Raw genomic sequence first — 22199 nt, 5'->3', positions numbered from 1 at the left:
TCCCTAACTGCCAGCTAGGTCTGCACGCTGAATCTGTTCAGGAGAGAGACTTTCTGACTTGTGGTGCTGGGCATGATCTTGATTTTCTCTCTGGGCACTCTTCAGATGGCCTCCACTTAAATTGCTGTGACTTTGTTCCTTTTAGCATGCAGACAAGAGGGATGTGGAGGTGCTGTAATGTGTCCAGAGAAGGGCCACAGGGATGATCAGAGGGCTGGAGCACCTCTCCTATGAGGACAGACTGAGGGAGTTGGGGCTGTTCAGTCTGGAGAAGAGAAGGCTCCGAGGTGACCTAATTGTGGCCTTCCAGTATCTGAAGGGGGCCTACAGGAAGGCTGGGGAGGGACTGCTCAGGATCTCAGGTAGTGATAGGACTAGGGGGAATGGAATGAAGCTGGAGGTGGGGAGATTCAGGCTGGATGTGAGGAGGAAGTTCTTCCCCATGAGAGTGGTGAAGCCCTGGAATGGGTTGTCCAGGGAGGTGATTGAGGCCCCATCCCTGGAGGTGTTTAAGCCCAGGCTGGATGAGGCTCTGGCCAGGCTGATCTAGTGTGGGGTGTCCCTGCCCATGGCAGGGGGGTTGGAACTAGCTGATCCTTGTGGTCCCTTCCAACCCTGACTGATACTATGATACTATGATATTATGAAGTCAACATGGGTTGACTGATTTTGTTGTGGTGGTTCTTATTTAAATCAAGGCTGATCTTAGTTTTGATCTGGGGCAACTTTAATCCTGCATTGTTTGTGCTTCTTAATGACTGTGCACTTCTTTAATCAAAGCTTCCCTTGAAGGGGAGTTGATGTTTCCCTTTCTCTCGCTGCTGCAAACTATATCTGTTTAATTCATTGCTTGAAGGCCTTGATCAAAAATTGGGCACTGTCAGGGCTGATGTGTAGCTGTGAAATGTCTTTTCCTATCCTCTAAAAATCCTGTGAAGGAAATGGAGCATTTCAAACAAAGCAGGAGGTGATGCAGTCAGTGTGCAGACACTGAGCCTGTCACTCAGCAAGCCTGTACTGCAATTCTTCATTATTTCTAGCATGATTTGTGGGGGTTGTCCTTTTCATCCTGGTGACTTTGGCTCAGAGGGGTCAGTTTTTTTGGTCATCTTTTGCTGTAAAACCTCAAATAAAGAAGAATGGCTTCTTAATTATTTAGAATAGAATTGACCAGGTTGGAAGAGACCTTTGAGATTGAGTCCAGCCTAACATCTAACACTACGTAATCAACTAAACCATGGCACCAAGCACCCATCCAGTCTCTTCCTAAACACCTCCAGTGATGGTGACTCCACCACCTCCCTGGGCAGCACATTCCAATGGGCAATCACTCTTTCTAGGAAGAACTTCTTCCTAACCTCCAGCCTAAACCTCCCCTGGTGCAGCTTGAGACTGTGTCCTCTTGTTCTGGTGCTGGCTGCCTGGGAGAAGAGACCAACCCCCACCTGGCTACAACCTCCCTTCAGGGAGTTGTAGACAGCAATAAGGTCTCCTCTGAGCTTCCTCTTCTCCAGGCTAAGCAACCCCAGCTCCCTCAGCCTCTCCTCACAGGGCTGTGCTCCAGACCCCTCCCCAGCTTTGTTGCCCTTCTCTGGACACCTTCCAGCAAGTCAACATCTTTCCCAAACAGAGAGGCCCAGAACTGGACACAGTATTTGTGTTTTAATGTGTAGAGCCCCATCTGAATAATGACTTTACAAAGCCATTATTCTCCTTTACACAGTTTAACCACAGCCATCCAGAGGTTGAAGTCTTTCAGATATGTTCTTTAAAGTGTCTCTGAGAACTTCAATGATAACTGTTGTGATGAATCTCCTTACCTTCTGTGTTGCTTCTGTGGGTAAACCAAAAGGCTTTTTACTGTGGGCTGGTCGTGTTTAGAGTTTGCATTTACTGATCTTAACACAACCCTGGGAGGTAACAGCTTCATTAAATGCTGTCAGGTGTTCCATTTGTTGATTGGTTGTGGTAGCTCTTAAAGCCCTGGAGAGATTCTTACTCTGTTTTCTTTTTCCACCTTGCCAGACCTTAATTTATTTCGGATTGGGTTTCCCATGGCACGTGAACTAGAAGACCCCTTGAAATAGAAGGCCTCTTTGGTTTGAAGTGACAATCTTCATCAAAATGGTTGGAAAGCTGAAACAGAACTTGCTGTTGGCCTGTCTGGTGATCAGTTCAGCGACAGTGTTCTATTTGGGCCAGCACGCTATGGAGTGCCACCACCGCATAGAGGAGCGCAGCCAGCCGGCCAGGGTGGAAAGCCTGAGGAGCACAGCAAGAACTGCCCCCAGTGGGAATGCCACCAAAAGCTTTGCCTACAACAAAGACATGCCTTTAATATTTATTGGGGGAGTACCTCGAAGCGGCACCACCTTAATGCGTGCCATGCTGGATGCTCATCCCGACATTCGGTGTGGAGAGGAGACGAGGGTGATCCCCCGGATCCTGGCAGTCAAGCAGATGTGGGCTAGGTCAAGCAAAGAGAAGATCAGACTGGATGAAGCTGGGGTCACAGATGAGGTGCTGGACTCAGCCATGCAGGCCTTTTTGTTGGAAATCATCGTCAAGCACGGGGAGCCTGCTCCCTATTTGTGTAACAAAGATCCTTTTGCTTTGAAGTCCTTAACTTATCTTGCCAGAATTTTCCCCAATGCCAAATTTCTTCTGATGGTACGGGATGGGCGTGCCTCTGTGCACTCCATGATCTCTAGAAAAGTGACAATAGCTGGGTTTGACCTGAACAGCTACAGGGACTGCTTGACCAAGTGGAATCGGGCCATAGAAACGATGTACAACCAGTGCATGGAGGTTGGGTTTGAGAGGTGTATGCTGGTGCATTATGAACAGCTTGTCTTGCATCCTGAGAGGTGGATGAGAACTCTCTTAAAGTTCCTTCACATCCCATGGAACCAAGCAGTGCTGCACCATGAAGAAATGATTGGAAAAGCAGGGGGTGTTTCTCTTTCAAAGTGAGTATGAGCATCCCTCCTTTCCCTTCTGCTCTCCTAACAGGTACAGTAGTGCATTTAGAATAGAATAGAATAGACCAGGTTGGAAAAGACCTTTGAGATCGAGTCCAACCTATCATCCAACACCATCTAATCAACTAAACCATGGCACCAAGCACCCCATCCAGTCTCTTACTGAACACCTCCAGTGATGGTGACTCCACCACCCCCCTGGGCAGCACATTCCAATAGCCAATCACTCCTTCCATGAAGAACTTCTTCCTAGCATCCAACCTAAACCATGCAGCATATAAACCATAGAGCATATAAAAGACAAGTTGTAACTTGGTCTCAGTTTTTAAGTAGCTAGTGATGTCTCAGGAAGATGAGTTATGATGCAGATTGTCTGGAAAATAAACTGTGTGCTCTGGTTGACATGCTGGAGGGATGGGAGGCCATCCAGAGGGACTTGGACAGGCTTGAGAGCTTGACCCAAGCCAGCCTCATGAAGTTCAACAAGGCCAAGTGCGAGGTCCTGCACCTGGGTTGGGGCAAACCCAAGCACAAATCCAGGCTGGGTGAGGAGTGGCTTGAGAGCAGTCTTGAGGAGAACAACTTAGTTGATGATAAACTCACTATGAGCTGGCAATGGTCACTTGCAGCCCAGAAGGCTACCATGTCCCAGGCTGCATCCAGAGCAGTGTGAGCAGCAGGATGAGGGAGGTGATTCTGCTCCTCTGCTCTGCTGAGGCCCCACCTGGAGCACTGCATCCAGTTCTGTGCCCCCAGCATAAGAGGGACATGGAGCTGCCAGAGTGGGCTCAGAGGAGAGCCATGAAGATGATCAGAGGGCTGGAGAACCTCCCCTGTGGGCACAGGCTGAGAGAGTTGGGGCTGTTTAGTCTGGAGAAGAAAAGGCTCTGGTGAGACCTAATAGTGGCCTTCCAGTACTTGAGGGGGCTACAAGAAAGGACTTTTTACTAGGGCTTATATGGATGGCATGAGAGGGAAGGGATTGAAGCTGGAGGAGGGCAGATTTAGATTGGATGTTAGGAAGAAATTCTTTACAGTAAGGGTGGTGAGACACTGGAACAGGTTGCCCAGGGAGGTTGTGGCTGCCCCCTCCCTGGAGGTGGTCAAGTTCAGGTTGGATAAGGCTTTGAGCAACCTGATCTAGAGACAGGTGTCCCTGGCCATGGCAGGGGAGTGGGAACTGGAGTATCCTCAGGGTCCCTTCCAAACCATTCTGTGAATCCATGAATCAATAATCTGCAGTCTCAGATGGCTGCTGTAAACAACTGTCCCACACATGTGAATGAACTCTTCACTCATGGTCAATTCAACTTCAATTTGGAGGTCTGGAATCAGCCTGGAGTTCCAATACAGCTGTGCTTTTCTCTGTGCTCCAAAATCAAGCTGGACTGTTTTATCCAGACTGGTGTTACTCATCTTAGATCACCCATTTGATTTCAGGAACTTGAGCATTGTTGTCAATGCAAGCATGGCCCTTGGGTTGCATTTGCCAAGAACATACTCTTCCAGGAAACCTGAGAAACTGTTCCAACAGAATAGAAAGCAGAGCTGGCCTGCTCTCCTCTTTGGCATGTGCTCCTAAAGGGACAAGCATTTTGAATGGAATTAACCTTCTTGTAAGCAGAGCTCTCAGTAGTCCCTTGTGTCATCTGTGCACCTGAGCTAGGTACTTTCAGAACCCAAAACCTAGCTTTGCATAGAAAAACTAGACAGGTAGTGTGAGGGGGGAAGGGGAAAGGGCTGTTAATTCTCCAGCTAAACTTCTCTGGTTTCTCTGCCACTGTTGACAGCTGAGCAGCTGAAATACAGAAGCTGGCTGATCTTTACATTGAGAGGGGGAAGGTGGGAATGTTGGAATCTCTTCCTGTTTTTGCTGTTGGAAGATAGCTCTACCAGACTGTCTTGTTTAATCTTCCAGCAGCAAGGCATGGCCCAGCTAAATTCCATGGCTTCTGGGCTTTTTTTGATCTTCATCACTGGCCAAGTGTAATAGTGGCACCTTGCATAGCAATCAGTGTGGGCTGGCCAAGTGCTGGGTACAGAGTCAGTCCATTCTCTTAAAACTGGCAATTTGGAGAAATACAAAGGGGGAAATGTTTATTTAACCCCCAGGGAAATGACTGTGTGAATTTTCTAGTCTGGTGCAGGGCACTACAATTTCAGGCAAAGCCTAAAACCATTAGTCACTACAAACCTGAATGCCAGGTAATGGGTGTTTGTTTACAACCTGAAGGTCTTACACCACCATTCCCACTGAAAAAGCACAGCCACCACCACTGCCTCCCAGTGTTAGGGGCTGGAAGGGACCTCTGGAGATCATCAAGTCCAACCTGTCACCCAAGACCTCATGACTGCTAAACCATGGCACCAAGTGCCATGTCCAGTCCCCTCCTGAACACCTCCAGGGATGGTGACTCCACCATCTCCCTGGGCAGCACATTCCAACAGCTTACAACTCTCTCTGGGAATAACTTTCTCCTCACCTCCAGCCTAAACTTCCCCTGGTGCAGCTTGAGACTGTGTCCTCTTGTTCTGGTGCTGGTTGCCTGGGAGAAGAGACCAGCCCTTTCCTGGCTACAGCCTCCCTTCTGGCTGAGTCTGGTGGAATGGGCTGTGAGGAGTTGACCACACTTGTTCATGTCTCTAAAAATCGAGGAAATGGATGGTGCAAAGTGGAAGGAGGCTTTATTTTTTAATCAAATGTTCAGATCTCAGACAAGTGAGTAGGAAAGTCTTCTCCTGACCCTCAATCCAATCTGTTGATGCAATTTATACTTTCACTACGTCTCACGAGATGATAGGTGGAAGGAATTCATTACTTCAGGGGGAGGGGAAAAAAGAATTGAGTTGTTAGTGTTCCATCTGTGGTGGTTTTGATCCAATCAATTACCCTTGAAATAGGTGGTGAGATTTGCTTTTCAGTTGCAGGAGACCTTGATAATTTGATAATGGTTTCAGTGACTCAGTCTGCAGAAGAAAATGTGAATATGAAGTCGATTAACTTAGCTGTCTGTTTGGTGTATTTATATGCTGCTAATTGAAATTGTGCAGGGTGGGGTTGAGACCCAATTTGATTTCCTTCTACCAGCTAAAACCTCCTGGGTTTGACATCCCCAGCTCAAAACTCCATCCCCAGAGTGCTGTGGGCAGGGACAGCTGCTGCTGCTGCTTTGTGTGGCCCTCCTGTCCAGGGCAGGAGATAACTGCCCAGAAAAAGTCACTCTTGGAAGATGCTTACTGAGAACTTTAGAGTCTGCCACAGCTTGTCAAGTTTTCACAGCTGAACAAATGACACCACTCTCTCAATCCACTGCAACCACTTTGCATTACAGTTAGTTTTACCTCTCTCAAGTTGGATTTGGCTTGTTCTCAGCTGCAGGAAAGATCTTTAAGGCTTCAGGGGTGCATGGCTGTTACACCCAGGTTACACCAACCTATTGTTCTCTTAAGACTTGGAGTCTCTCTCTGGGCTTACTGGAGAGTGCTTTCTTCCTTCTTCATGGTGTGAATGCTGTCCTCTTTCAGCTGAAACTTCACAGTATAACTAAGGTTGGAAGAGACCTCGAGGATCATCGAGTCCAACCTACCAACACAGACCCCATGACTAGACCATGGCACCAAGTGCCACATCCAATCCCCTCTTGAACACCTTGAAGCTCCCTGTTCTGATCAGTAGCTTTCTCTTGTGGTGACTTTCCAAAGGCTGGTCCTGAAGAGCAGGGAGAATCTGAGAGAATTCAAAGTGCTGATGTCTGTGGCAGCTCTCACAGAGCTTTAATTTACTGCCTGCCTGCCACCAAGTGCTTCAGGCTCTTTCATAACAGTATATTAAAATCAAATGAGATTTCAGTTTTTACTAGCAGTAGGAGGAAAACACAAGTGCCAAGGAACTTGTACTGAAATGTGACATGCATTTAGAACTTACCAACATACAGCCCTAGCCTCTGTAGCATTGTAAAGAGGGTATTAAGATCTAGATAAAATTATTTCCCCACTTGTCTGCTGTGATAAAGAGCTGCATAGGGAAACCTGTCTCAGTCATCTTCCACTCACCATTAAGACTTCCAAATCTTTCAGACAGGCTCAGCATCCGCTGCAGAGGTGTCATGCCTGCTCAGGTCAGATCAGGCATAAGATGCCTGGATGTGTTTTAACTGTGGAAGGGGTTTTGAGAGCAAGTCTGAGGAGAGTTTGTTGTCCTGAAGTACTTCAAAAGACTTTGAGAAAGAGATCTCAGTATTGCTAAAAGATCATAGAATGGTTTAGGTTGGAAGGGACCTTAGAGATGATCTGCTCCAACCTCCCTGCTGTGGGCAGAGGCCTCATCCAACCTGGCCTTGAAACACCCCCCAAGGAGGAGACATCCACAACCTCCCTGGGCAAGCATTCCAGAGTCTCACTATGCTTGCACTGAAGAACTTCTTCCTAAAATCCAGTCTAAGCTTCAAACCATTCCCTCTTGTCCTACCACTGGACACCCTTATGGAAAGTCCCTCTTTGTGCTGTTGTGTTACCTGGCAGCAGAAAACAAAATGTTTAACAGTATGTTTTATCTGGTCTGAAATTAAGATCAAATGAAATCTGTGTCAGGTGAAGGAGGCTCTAGGTCAGTGGAAGTTTTATTTTCAACTGTATGTGGAGTTAAACTGTGTGTGCAGGCTAGCTCTCATCCAGAGGTGAGCTAGCTGCTTGATGAATTTTGCAGGCAGGGAGCTGGTTCTTACTCTTTCTCCCCACCCCCCCCCCACCCCCCCTTCTGGTTCTTACTCTTCCCACCCCCCCCTTCTGGTTCTTACTCTTCCCACCCCCCTCTGGTTCCAGCCTCAGACACTCTTATGCCACAGAATGTTAATAGCAATGTTAGCTGCTACACAGTTCAGCTGTAAGATGCTGACTTGGTCTCTTTGCCTGGCTGCTTGGTTTGAGGAAACTGTTGGCTGCCTTACTGTCTTCTGCATTTGCTTAGTAATCCCTGCTTTTTCTGTAGCTCATGCAGCCTGAACCTTGCTGCTGTTCTGTTTTGCTTAGTGTTTTCTCCCCTCAGTTTGGTTTTCACCCAGCTGCAAGGAGCGCCACGGTGAGGGTTGGGAGGACGTGCACCGCAGCACTTCTGGTAGCGGGAAGCCATCTGTGGTTTGAAGTCACTGCCAGCGTGGCTCTTGGAGGAATGTGTTATGGCTGGGCTGCATGCTCTAACTAGTATTGTTAATACAGCTCTGGCATTTGCCTCCTAGCTGCAAGCAGCTGTGGTGACCACTGATGCAAGAAATGTCGACCATTTGATAGTGATGTTATTTTATTGGGCTTGTTATGGACCTGGCTGTCTAGGCAAAAGCGCTGCAGCCCAGACTATTTTTAATGCATCCCTTTTATTGGATGTGGTGGGGCTTAGCCCTGTGTTCTGTGCCACCAGCTGAAACTGTTCCTGTGGTTTTTGCAGTGGAGCCTGGAAGCACTGCCCAGGCAGCGTTTGCCATGTGCACAGCGAAATCCAATTTGCCAAGGCTTGCTATGTTTCCCTGTCCTGCTCTGGCTTGGTTTTGATGGGGTGTGTCTTTCCTTCTGTCCCCCAGTCTGTATTCCTCAGATGTTCTTTGGTCTGAAGAATTTTTTTCCCCCCCATGAATTATGTGCATTTTTTTTCTTCCCACCTTAACTGAAAGGAGAGCAAAGGATTGAAGAGAAGAGCGAGCGCGGGGTGGTGTGGGTTTGAAGCGGTGCCTCGGAGCAGCTCAGTGTAGTTCCTGGCTGATCTCCTGCCAGCTATTAATCACCAGGAAATGTTTCATGCTGAGCTGCTTGTTATGAAAGACTAAACTGACAGCAGGGCAAAACATACACCTTTAAAATGGGCTTTTACTTCAGGGTGAGGTATCCCTGTGTGTCCTAATTTAGGTCCCAAGTGATGTACAGCAGCCATTCTTTTGGGGTTCCAGTCAGCTATCAGCCAGGCCCATTACCTCAGTCTCACACTATCACCTTTAATTTGAATGCTGTGATCAACCTCCAGGTTTGGTGAAGGGATTTGGGGTTTGGCTGGTTCTGAGAGGGAGGGGATCATAAATCTTAACACTCTTAAAACACCTAGTGATAAATCCTTCTTAAGCTTCCCATCCTGCAGACTCCTGACTGTGCTGGGTGCTTTGTCCTCTGCCATACCACTTTGAACTCCCCAGAGCTCAACTCTTAACAGCTCTTTTCATGCTTATTTGATGTGAAGTCAGATGCTCATCTTGTAATTAGAAGGATCAAAAAGGTGTGCTCAGGCTTTTTAGTTTGCTGTACAGACTTGTGATCTCAGGCCAACTGCCTGCAGGAAGGCTGAGGTTCAGTTGTGACTCCTTGGTCCCAAAAATCTCCTTCTGAGTTCCTGCCATCAGATTGAGCCTACTGAAAAATGGATGAAGAGGGTAAGGCTGAAAATTCTGAGGCTTGTCTTACAGGTTGTTGTTAAGTGTTTAATCATCAGCTTCTACTAAACACCTTTTGCAGCCATCTGTGAAGGCCCTGCCTACCAAGACATTGTCCCCATGGGGGACCATTTCCCTGTCTGGTTTGTTCTTTGTTGATTGTGTAAGCTTCCAGCACTGTATGACTAACTTCCTTCCTCTGTCCTGGAGGAATTTTAGCTAAGACAAGTAAAACAGTGACAAGGTGAAGACTGGTGTTAAGATCAAGTTCAGGTAATGATAGGGATGGATAGTTTGTCATTTAAGGCTTTCACTGCCCAGTGCAGTGTTCATCTGCATGAGATGCTCCTTGCCATTGGTTTAACGTTTGTGTGCTGTGCAGCAGTCCTTCAGCTTCTTCTTGGGCTCCTGAGGTTAGTTAAATAACTGCAGTCAAACTTGTTCCTCTTGTAAGTTGACTGATGCCAGTCTTGAGAGCAATTTGCCTTCAGTTCAGGCTTCTGCACTCAGAAATTATCAGCAGCATTGCAGGGAACTTGAATTTCTTTTTTTTCTGAGGAGATGTTTCCTCATACTCTGCCTGCTGTGTAACTGAGGAATTACTGCTTGAGAATTAAATTGAATCTCAGTGTTCTCCTTCTTGAGAGGAGATGAGGTGCTGGTGTTACCACTAACACTTTGTGCTGTTACTTTCAAGTGCAGCAATTTCATTTTCTGGGTGGTGGAGCTCTTTGAGATCAAAATTCTTTATGATGTAAATAAGACCTGGGAAGGATAATAGCTGCAAGTGGATGTGAGAGCTGTGTGCTTAGCATCAGGTTGGAGGCAGGTACAGCCAGCCAGCAGGAGCTGCTGGTGCAGTGATTATGGCATTACTTGCAATGCAGATGCAAATACCCCTTTAGGCAACTTGTGTGTTTAGAGACTTGATTATTACCTTGTTTTTTAGTGTGCCTTAAAGAAAGATGAACCTTGGCATCCAGAATGCATGTGCACTCTTTCTGAGGTCAGGGACAAAAAGCTTTCAATGACTGAGTAAAAATTCAGAGTTTTCTATTGGCCTCTTTGAGAAGTGAACACAGTGAAGAAGTTGTATGTCTTCTAAAAGAAAGAAGGAATATGGGAAAGCAAAGTCAGGGCAGATTTTCCTTGGGGAGGGGGAAAGAAGCAGTAACAAAACTGGGGGCCAAGAATGAAAACTACTTCAGGACTATTGATTCAAAAGAGCAACAAATCAACTCTCTTCTAAATACTGTACATGGAACACTGCAATCATTTATGCTCTTACCTTTAAGCATGGTTTAGGACCAGACTTGTTAGATTAGAATCATAGAATCAATAAGGTTGGAAAAGACCTCAGAGATCATCAAGCCCAACTTACCACCCAACAACTCCTGACTACTAAACCATGGCTTCAAGTGCCATGTCCAATCCCCTTTTAAACACCTCCAGGGATGGTGACTCCACCACTTCCCTGGGCAGCACATTCCAGGAGCAAATTACTCTTTCTGGGAAGAACTTTTTTCTCACCTCAAGCCTAAACTTCCCTTGGCACAGCTTGAGACTGTGTCCTCTTGTTGAGCTGGATGCTCTTAAAGGTCTTTTCCAACCAAATCAAGTCAGTGGTTCTGTGCTTAGGAACTGTGTGTAATGATCAATCAGTAAAAGGAATGGTCATGAAAAAAACATTTGGAGCTTTTTGCCTTTTCCATTGGTCTGATAGTTGAGTCAGAGCATGGAGGAGGCAATAAATGGCACATGGATTTAAATTCAGAGTACAGCTTTCCAGAGCATGTAAGACAATGAAACAGCAAATGTGGGAATATGCCAGTGGGAAAACAGCTTTGTATGTAGGTGTGTGCATGCTTTGCATTTAACAGCTCTTTGGCTTTCACTGCTGCCTCTGTCTGAAGAACTTGCTTCAGTATGTTCTCTGTGATAGCTTAAACCAGAAAGCATCCAGGAATGTTGAGCCAGTTACTCTCATTTTATCCTTATGTAGTGAAACTTCACTTCCCATCAGCTCTGAAGCTGAGAGGGAAAGAAAAGAAAGGGGGAAAAGCCTCAAACAAAACAAGCTAAAGGCCTTAATCCTAGTGGAGAAGCAAGTGTTGGTTGGAATGCAAAGTATAACCTTTCTCTCTCCCTCCACAGGGTTGAAAGATCTACTGACCAAGTAATCAAGCCAGTCAATGTGGAAGCGCTGTCTAAGTGGGTTGGGAAGATACCTGCTGATGTCCTGCAGGATATGCCTGTGATTGCACCCATGCTGGCAAAACTGGGCTATGATCCATATGCCAATCCACCAAACTATGGGAAGCCAGATCAGAAAGTTGTGGAAAACACAAGGAGGGTAAGGCACTTTGGCATGTTTAATTGTTGGTCAGATGGATGTGAGCTGCAGAGCAGAAGAGTCTTGTGGTTTACTTGGCTTTGTTTGGGTTTTTAGTCTGTTTCTAATACCTTTTGATACTTAGCAATATGTTTGCCTTGCCTTGGGTGGGAGGAGGAAGAATTCTGTGGGACTTTGAGCCCTGAAAGTCTGGCTGCTGCTCCTTGTTGGTTTCATCTTCCTTTACCCCAAGCCCAGGCTTAAGCTGTGTCCTTTGATGTATGCGGCTGAAGCTCTTCAGAACTGCCCAGTAGCGGAGAGTTTCCTCACCCGGGCTTCCAACTTGATTGATGAGCTCAGCTTTTTGTACATGAGGGTTGGCAGAAGCTCTGTCCACAAAAAAATCACACCCCAAGTGCTGGGTGGAATTTGCAGAGTGACCCATGGAAAATGGTGCAAGCTGATCAAGACGTCAGAGTTTCCAGTTCTTTGCTGCCCTTTGTGGAACAAACAAAAGATGGAGGAAGGTCTGGGGCTGATTAACCTAACCTTAAGGATTTTCAGTCTGAATTGCATGTTGTTGGCATTTGAGGAGTTGAGGGCTATACAGCTGTTTAGCCCTGGAGGGATCCATTGAAAAGCTCGTTAGCATTGTTTGAAATCAGAGTAATTAATTCTGTACTCCTGTTTTCTTGGACAATATATGCTTTATTGAAAGAAGGTGACTTTTTCTGCTGCTGCAGTAAATTCATCACTGGAAAAGTGGAATTAAAACCATTTAAAAGGACTGTCATCCACCAGCCTTCCAATACTAACCCCAAAGCTGGTTGGTATGCTGCTGGGGCAGATATTAATGGTGGGGAAAAAAATGGCTTTTTCCAAACACATTTGTGTAATTTTCTTGTCAGAAGCCCTCTCTGGAAACTTCCATTGAACAGCTGAGCAGACAAGCAGAGGTTGGTCTCTTCTCCCAGGCAAGCAGCACCAGAACAAGAGGACACAGTCTCAGGCTGCGCCAGGGGAGGTTTAGGCTGGAGGTTAGGAGGAAGTTCTACACAGAGAGAGTGATTGCCCATTGGAATGGGCTGCCTGAGGAGGTGGTGTAGTCACCATCACTGGAGGTGTTCAGGAGGAGACTTGACAGGGTGCTTGGTTGCATGGTTTAGTTGATTAGGTGGTGTTGGATGATAGGTTGGACACGATGATCTTGAAGGTCTCTTCCAACCTGGTCTGGTCTGTTCTGTTCTATTCTGTTCTATTCTACTGTCAGGGTGACTATTCTAGTAGTTGCTAGCTCAGCTTTGAAAAGGTAACTCATCTGTTCTGGTAGGGGTAGTGGTTAGCCTTCTATAGATTTCTTGATACTTAGACTTTAAAAGGCTCAAACCCAAACTTTTCTGCACTCAACTCAACCCCTTCAAAAAGCAGCAAGTGTTCAATACTGCTTCACTGAGCCCTGGACACAAAATCCTTGTGCAGCTACCCATCCATGCTATAAAACAGTGACTCAGAGGCAAATTTGTATTGGAGTGCAATGCTTTTAAGGTTGGTTATCTCTTACTGGTACAACCTAAATTAAGCTGTCACAGCACAGTGACCTTTCTGAAGCCTCTGCTTGTGCATGGCAAGCTCAGTCTTGAGTGGTAAATACTGTATGGATTTCAGTCACTTACTGTTGGGCAGCTTCCTGAAATCTGTTTCAGTTCAGGTAACAAACAAACCCACAAGCAACAAAGACTGAAGCCTAATTTAAAAGGCTAAAGTGTATTGAGAATTTTTTTTTCCCAAGCTTGCTTTGAAGCATAATTTGTTTGCTGGTGTTAAAACCAACCATGGAAAAACTAGAGGTTACTGTTGTAACAGCTGATCCAAATCCTGTCAGCATATGGAACACTTGTTTATTAAAACAGCAGTCAAAATATTGGTTCACTTACAGCCCAAGACAGCATTTGAGTGCTGTTACTTATTCTAGAACCCAGTAGATGCTTTCCTAGGCACTTGCTCCTTAATAAGATTACTTTTGCATGTGTGGTTTGGAAAATGAGGGGGGCATCCTGACTGAAGGCTGAAATCCACAAAGGCAAAATGATGAGAGATGGCTAATCTTCAAAATTCACAATGTTCCTTTTGGAAGCAGCGAAGCAAGCAGGAGGCTCTCAAAGTCCTGTACCCCAAGGAGCTTTTAAAAGGATGGCTCACATCAGCGATGGTTTGAATTCCTCCCCAGTCGCTTCGCTTTGTTTCCTCCCAGCTGGTTCTCGGCAACCCCCTGCTTGAGTCCTCTTGCCTTTCTCTGTGACTATGGAAATGTTGATGTCCTGACTTCCTAAGGCTTCAAGATGTCAGGCTTCCCATTTGGAGCCTGGTTTTCTGCTTAGGTTACTCAGCTCCCAGGGCAGCAGGCTCATCACCCTCTCTCCCAAGCGCCACCTTTCCCGGCCGTCCTGGCTCTTGCACAGTAAATTGCCCAAACACTGCCCACTGAGTTTGGCCTTGGACCAAGGAAGCTTTAAAAGAACAAATTCTGGTTGGTGATCAGTGGGAGCTGACTGGCTTCTGGAAAATGCTTTGCTTTGGTTTGTCTTCCCCACAGCTTGTTGTTTGTATTTGGGGATGGGGGACAGACAGTTCAAAACACTTCAAGATGCTTGGAAAAAGTTGGGGGAGGAAGGAAGGAAGGGAGGGATAAAGAGGGAACTGTGATGTGTTAGATTTGTCCATCAGGGATAGCATGTGTCTAATCACAGTATGGATAAATCTTGCATGTAAGCAGTTACTGCTTCACCATGTGTTTGGAAGCTGTTCTGTTGTATTTATAGTTGTGGTCTCAGAACTTTAAACTGAACACAGAACTTGGAGTCATTGGAAACAGATAAAGTTTAGCCTGCTGAAGGGTATTGTCTTAGTGTACTAACCCCTTAGAGTGCCTGGCTTGAAATAGTGTTGAATTATCTGACACTTGCTCCTTCAATACCATTGCAGTTTCTCAGCCCATGTGAAATAGTGTGAGCTGGCACTTCAGGTAAGGAAGCTGCCTCTGTCTGGCAGAGAGAAAACAAGGGGGAAGGACTGATCTCTCTTTATCATCATCATTTGGGAGGAGGTAATTTAAGTGTTGTGGGGCTGATGTAATGCTGGCTTAAGCTGGTGGTGAAAGTTGCAGCAACAGGGTGGAAGCCCAACACCACTGAAATTACTGGCAGGGGAGATCCTTGCTCCACCTAAGGATGTAACAACACTCTGTCATCCACTTCAGTGCTATCAGATCTGTTACAAAACAAACAAATCCCTTCTTGTTGTTATGGAGAGTTCTTGTTTTGTGTGGTTAGAAGTGGTTTTGTCCTGTACATCCCAAACTGTAAAGACAGCTGGAATGAGAAGATGAAAACAGGTCAGGATGCAAAATGTGCTTGTAGCTAGAAAGCCTCTTTTGCATGCAGAGAGCTCAGTATTTTGTGAAGCCTATCTGGTGCCCAGTTGTAGGAGATTAAAGAAAACCCAAACTGTTTGAAACTTGGAATTGCACAAAATGCTTGCTCTACAGTGTGCTTAAATGCTGTTTGTAGAACTGTATTTGCACTGCTCTGCCTTGAGCAGAATCTATCACTTCATGGAAAAGACTCCCAACAGTGAAAACACTGTTCAGCAGTTTCCTGGCTGCTGCTGTTAGTGCCAAAGGTAAGAACCAGCAGTGTAAGGGTGCCTGAACTAAGGACTGGTAGTGGAGAGAGCAGGAAAGAAGTGGCTCATGTGGTGCAACTGGTCAGGGGGCACAGTCTCAAACTGCTCCAGGGGAGGTTTAGACTCGAGGTGAGCAGAAAGTTCTTCACTGAGCGAGTCGTTCGTCATTGGAATGTGCTGCCCAGGGAGGTGGTGGAGTCACTATCCCTGGAGGTGTTCAAGAGGGGATTGGATGTGGCACTTGGTGCCATGGTCTAGTCATGGGGTCTGTGTTGATAGGTTGGACTCGATGATCCTGGAGGTCTCTTCCAACCTTAGTTATACTGTGATAAAATACTACCCTCCCCTAAGCTTTCTAAGCAGTTCAGTCCTGCTCGCGTTTTTCTTTCCCCTCTTTGTTCCTGTTCTGTCCCCCTGCCGGTGACTTGCATTCATTCAGGTTAACTTTGTGTTTTGTCTTCAGTCTGGAAACACAATGATGATTCTCACCAGCTAAAGAGCAGTGTTTGACTTAGAATCTCTGTGTGCTTGTGGGTGATGAATGGAAAACGCTTCTCTGCTAAACTTGATATATTTTTTTCCCACTTCAGTGTTACCTGCCTGATACACCAGGACAGGTTGGTTTTCCATGCTTCTGTAGCACAGCACAAAAATAAGATGCCACCAGTGTTTGTACTTTGTACTTAGTTCTGGTTTTGCTTAAGGAAATAAGAGTCTGAGGCTACCTTCATCTCTTCTAACATAGAATAGAATAGACCAGGTTGGAAGAGACCTTCAAGATCATCGTGTCCAACCTATCATCCAACACCACCTAATCAACTAACCCATGCAACCAAGCACCCTGTCAAGTCTCCTCCTGAACACCTCCAGTGATGGTGACTCCACCACCTCCTCAGGCAGCCCATTCCAGTGGGCAATCACTCATTTATTGTTGTAAGCCCTCTCTGACAGTCTGTCTGCAGTGGTGCAGTACAGCTGAGCAGAACACATTTTTTTTCCCCCTGATGTTTTCAATAACAAAGCCATTAACTTTTTGTTTATCTGGTTTATGTTAGGCCTGACAGCATTCATTATCTTTTCTGACACTTGATCTTGTCTTGCCTAAGCAGTGCAGAGAAGAGTGGTTGCACCATTCAGGGTCTGAGTAGTGTTGTGCTGTTCCGCAGATCTCTGCATGTGACCTTAAGAAGGCAACTTGTAGTTACTCAATGACAGCAAATTTGGCTGTCCTGTGTTTTTCTTGGAGGCCTGTTGCTGGCCTGTTCAACATTTTATTGTGATTACAAGGCTCTTATGAGATGCTGGGGTTCTTCAGCCTGGATAGGAGAAGGCTCCGAGGCGGCATTATTGTGGCCTTCCAGTATCTGAAGGGGGCTACAAGAAAGCTGGGGAAGGGCTTTTTAGGATTTCAGGTAGTTATAGGACTGGGGGAATGGAGCAAAACTAGAAGTGGGTAGAGTCAGATTGGATGCTAGGAAGAAATTCTTCAACTTGAGGGTGGTGAGACACTAGAACAGATTGCCCAGGGAGGTGGTGGAAGCCTCATCCCTGGAGGCTTCTAAGGCCAGGCTGGATGTGGCTCTGAGCAACCTGCTGTAGTGTGAGGTGTCCCTGCCCATGGCAGGGGGCTTGGAAGTAGATGATGCTTGAGGTCCCTTCCAGCCCTGAAGATTCTATGATTCTCTGCATTGCTCTTCATTATAGATTCATAACTAACTAATTCTTTTCATTTCCCTAGAGTGTTAACAAATTCTACATCCTGACCACAGAAGTAAATAACATCCTGTAACTAAAAGGAGTTTTCATCTGCAAATGGTGCAGAAAGTGATAACAATTAAGTTGTCTAATTTGGTAGCCCAGTCACTGTGGGATGTAAATTTGCTGATGACACCAAGCTAGGGGCAGGAGTTGATCTGCTGGAGGGTAGAGAGGCTTTGCAGAGAGACCTTGACAGGCTGGGCAGATGGACAGAGTCCAACAACATGAGATTGAACACATCCAAGTGCCAGGTTCTGCACATTGGCCACAGCAACCCCAGGCAGTGCTACAGGCTGAGGTCAGAGTGGCTGGAGAGCAGCCAGGTGGAGAGGGACCTGGGGGTGCTGGTTGATGGTAGGCTGAACATGAGCCTGCAGTGTGCCCAGGCAGCCAAGAGGGCCAATGGTATCCTGGCCTGCATCAAGAACAGTGTGGCCAGCAGGAGCAGGGAGGTCATTCTGCCCCTGTACACTGCACTGGTTAGGCCACACCTTGAGTCCTGTGTCCAGTTCTGGGCTCCTCAGTTTAGGAAGGAGGTTGACTTGCTGGAACGAGTCCAGAGAAGGGCAACGAAGCTGGGGAGGGGTTTGGAACACAGCCCTGTGAGGAGAGGCTGAGGGAGCTGGGGTTGCTTAGCCTGGAGAAGAGGAGACTCAGGGGTGACCTTCTTGCTGTCTACAACTCCCTGAAGGGAGGTTGTAGACAAGCAGAGGTTGGTCTCTTCTCCCAGGCAGCCAGTACCAGAACAAGAGGACACAGTCTCAGGCTGCACCAGGGAAGGTTTAGGTTGGATGTTAGGAGGAAGTTCTACACAGAGAGAGTGATTGCCCATTGGAATGGGCTGCCCGGGGAGGTGGTGGAGTCACCATCATTGGAGGTGTTTAGGAGGAGACTTGATGGGGTGCTTGGTGCCATGGGTTAGCTGTTTGGGTGGTGTTGGATTGGTTGATGGGTTGGACACGATGATCTTGCAGGTCTCTTCCAACCTGGTTTGGTTTATTCTAATGGGGAGTGACTCTACTTTCATAATTAGAAGAGTGCCTCATATTTCCTTATCAGCAGTGTGAGGTTGGGTAACAGTGTGTGTCAGCAGTTTAAGAGAATATACCCAGAGTGGAGAGCAGCTCATAGCTGCAGGACTGACTTGTGCCCAGTAGAAACTGGCTTATTGTTATGTTATGATTGGCTAAGTGGTTTCCTCTCACATCTGTAACAGATTACATCAGATTTGCTTTGGCACGTACTTCCCACTAAATGCATTTGTATGCTTGGAATACATTTTCCAGTCAGCTCTTTTAACTTCTTCATGAAGTTGTGTTCCTTGCCCTAGAGAGATGGCACTGTGCAGAGCTCTATAGGAAAAGCTATGGCTTCCATCATGTGTGGCTGCTTCTAATCACATCCAAAGCTGTTACCTATCTCTGGTTTGTGTTCTGTTGATAGCATTGTCTGCAGTAATATCTAGGGGAGGGGGGGAAGAGTTCTATTAACTTCTGTGTCATAAAATCACAGAATGGTTTGGGTTGGAAGGGACCTCCTGAGGTGAGCTAGTCCAGCCCCTCAGTATCTGAAGGGGGCCTACAGGAAGGCTGGGGAAGGACTTCTTAGGATCTCAGGGAGTGATAGGACTAGGGGGAATGGAATGAAGCTGGAGGTGGGGAGATTCAGGCTAGATGTGAGGAGGAGGTTCTTCACTATGAGAGTGGTGAAGCCCTGGAATGGGTTGTCCAGGGAGGTGGTTGAGGCCCTGTCCCTGGAGGTGTTTAAGGCCAGGCTGGATGAGGCTCTGGCCAGCCTGGTCTAGTGTGGGGTGTCCCTGCCCATGGCAGGGGGGTTGGAACTAGCTGATCCTTGTGGTCCCTTCCAACCCTGAATGATACTTAGAGTTGAGACATCCACGACAGTCCTAGTTTCAAGACTTTGTAGAAGTGTGTTTAAAGACAGAAGCAATCTTGTGCTGAAGGATGTGCAGTATATTTGTATTAATGTGTGAGGAAAAACTCACTCTGCAGTTAGAGATGTGCAACTGTGGATGTGTGCTGCAGGCTGCTCCAGGCCATGTGTCTCTCTGCTGCTTAACTTCAGCATGAAAGCATTTGGCTTTGCTGGGGAGTTTCTCTGATATTTCAAACCACAATTTGGGTTGTGGGGTTATTTCATCTGTCTTGTGACCACCAACAGCACAGACTTCTTCTTGCTGTCATTTAAATCACAGTATCACTGTATAACTTAGGTTGGAAAGGACCTCGAGGATCATCAAATCCAACCTATCAACACAGACCCCATGACTAGATCATGGCACCAAGTGCCACATCCAATCCCCTCTTGAACACCTCCAGGGATGGTGACTCCACCACCTCCCTGGGCAGCCCATTCCAATGATGAACAACTCGCTCGGTGAAGAACTTCCTCCTCACCTCGAGTCTAAACCTCCCCTGGCACAGCTTGAGACTGTGTCCCCTTGTTCTGGTGCTGGTTGCCTGGGAGAAGAGACCAACCCCTTCCTGGCTACAACCACCTTTCAGGTAGTTGTAGAGGGCAATGAGGTCACCCCTGAGCCTCCTCTTCTCCAGGCTAAACAACCCCAGCTCCCTCAGCTTCTCCTCATAGGGCTTGTGTTCAAGGCCTCTCCCCAGCCTTGTTGCCCTTCTTTGGACACCTTCAAGTGTTTCGATGTCCTTCTTAAACTGAGGAGCCCAGAACTGGACACAGTACTCAAGGTGTGGCCTAACCAAAGCAGAGTACAGGGGCACAAGGACTTCCCTGCTCCTGCTGGCCACACTATTCCTAATGCAGGCCAGGATGCCATTGGCCCTCTTGGCCCGCTGGGCACACTGCTGGCTCATATTCAGGTGGCTGTCCATCAGCACCCCCAGGTCCCTCTCTGTTTGGCAGCTCTCAGCCACTCCAACCCCAGCCTGTAGCTCTGCATGGGATTGCCGTAGCCAAAGTGCAGCACTCGGCACTTGGACTTGTTGAATGCCATCCCATTGGACTCTGCCCATCTGTCCAGTCAGTTGAGGTCCCTCTGCAGAGCCTTTCTACCCTCTAACTGACTAACATCTGCTCCTAACTTGGTGTCATCTGCAAACTTGCTGATGACTGACTCGACCCCCTCATCCAGATCATCAATGAAGATGTTAAAGAGGACAGGGCCCAGCACTGATCCCTGGGGGACACCACTGGTGCCTGGCTGCCAGCTGGCTGTGGCACCATTCACCACCACTCTCTGGGCTCGGCCCTCCAGCCAGTTCCTAACCCAGCACAGAGTGTAGTGGTCCAATCCACAGGCTGACAGCTTAGCCAGCAGTTTGCTGTGGGGGACGGTGTCAAAGGCCTAATACCTTCTTTTCTGGGTGTTTCTTCCAGCATGCAAATTCCCAGCTGCAGGTGGTGGGTTGTTTTTTTTTCCCCTCCAGAGTTGCTGATGTTTTTCTTTCTCAAGCAGCTATGCAGATGTGTGATTAGTAGGGCCTGCAGACTCACTGACAAGCAAAATACAAAATCAGGTATGGTTACAAGCTGTCTTTTAGCAGGCACTTATAGGTCTGCCTAGAATCTTGCTCTCTGTGTTGTTCCTGCTGGGTAAACATTTGCATCTTGGAGGTCTCTTTCTTGGCAGTTGTAACAGAGGTGAAGTTGTTTGTAAGCCTTGTAAACAGCCTTGAAAGTTAAGGAGAGTCTGAAAGAGCAAGAGGAGGGCACCTCCATGTACTGTGCAGTAAAGGATGGTTTCTGCAAAGAGGCTCTGCTCTGGGTTTGCCAGTGTGCCTTTTCTTCCCCATACAATCAATAAGGTTGGAAGAGACCTCAGAGATCATCAAGTCCAACCTATCACCCAGTACCTCATGACTACTTAACCATGGCTTCAACTGCCACAGCCAATCCCTTTCTGAACACCTCCAGGGATGGTGACTCCACCACCTCCCTGGGCAGCACCTTCCAATGGCTAACAACTCTCTCTGTGAAGAACTTTCTCCTCACCTCCAGCCTAAACTTCCCCTGGCACAGCTTGAGACTGTGTCCTCTTGTTCTGGTGCTGGGTGCCTGGGAGAAGAGACCAACCCCTTCCTGGCTACAACCTCCTTTCAGGTAGTTGTAGAGGGCAACGAGGTCACCCCTGAGCCTCCTCTTCTGCAGGCTAAGCAACCCCAGCTCCCTCAGCCTCTCCTCACAGGGCTGTGCTCAAGGCTTCTCCCCAGCCTCATTGCCCTTCTCTGGACACATTCAGGTCTCTCAATGCCCTTCTTAAATTAAGGGGCCCAGAACTGGACCCAGTACTTTTACAACTAACATGGACAGCCTTGTGCTCTGCAACTGGGATGTTTTGAAAACCTCCCAAGTACAGTCAGTTGCAGGCTGACTTTTTCAGACAAGGAGAGCAATTATCTCTGTGTGCTGACAGTGACCAAATACAATGTGACTCTAAACCGGGCTTGGAAGAGGGTGAAGAAGTCTGCTGTAAAGATGAATTACAGGTTACACTGCTGATTGCATGTCTGTTCTTAAGCTTTCATTGTGCATTTGTAAAAAGGGTTTCTCAGAGATGAATATGAAGCTTGTTTTCTAATCTCCCTTTGAGAATAGCTACGAGGACAGGCTGAGGGAGCTGGGGTTGCTCAGCCTAGAGAAGGGGAGATTTCAGAGGGACCTGAGAGCTGAAGGGATGCTACAGGAAGGCTAGAGAGGGACTTTCCATAAGGGTGTCCAGGGATAGGACAAGGGGGAATGGTTTGAAGCTGAGGGAGAGTAGGCTTGGACTGGATTTTAGGAAGAAGTTCTTCAGTACAAGCATAGTGAGACTCAGAATGAGGGTGGTGAGACTCTGGAATAGGCTGCCCAGGGAGGTTGTGGATGCCTCTTCCCTGGGGATCTTCAAGGCCAGGTTGGATGAGGCCTTGAGCAGCTGAGTCTAGTTGAGAGGTGTCCCTGCCCATGGTGGAGAGGTTGGAGTAGATGATCTCTAAGGTCCCTTCCAGCCTAAGCCATTCTATGAATAACATGAAGCCTGCCAACACTGAACAACAAACTGACAGA

At 47.2% G+C, this 22199-nt stretch overlaps 1 protein-coding gene across 7 annotated transcripts in view; it reads left to right on the top strand.

The window, feature by feature from the left end:
* Positions 1 to 22199, top strand: part of TPST1 (tyrosylprotein sulfotransferase 1) — a 53254-nt gene that overhangs the window by 23999 nt on the left and 7056 nt on the right. For all 7 annotated transcript variants that reach the window (XM_068154661.1, XM_068154657.1, XM_068154662.1 and 4 more), the window contains 2 exons: positions 2026 to 2969; positions 11546 to 11744. In XM_068154661.1, the coding sequence (XP_068010762.1) occupies positions 2125 to 2969; positions 11546 to 11744 (1044 nt within the window). In that variant the 5' untranslated portion in view covers positions 2026 to 2124. The remainder of the gene's footprint in view (positions 1 to 2025; positions 2970 to 11545; positions 11745 to 22199) is intronic.

This window comes from Melanerpes formicivorus, unplaced genomic scaffold (assembly GCF_026170545.1).
Source record: "Melanerpes formicivorus ecotype bairdi unplaced genomic scaffold, bMelFor1.0.p_v2 SCAF_29, whole genome shotgun sequence".
Lineage (NCBI taxonomy): Eukaryota > Metazoa > Chordata > Aves > Piciformes > Picidae > Melanerpes > Melanerpes formicivorus.
The sequence above is the reverse complement of the archived record's forward strand: the minus strand, read 5'-3'. Positions and strand labels throughout refer to the sequence as shown.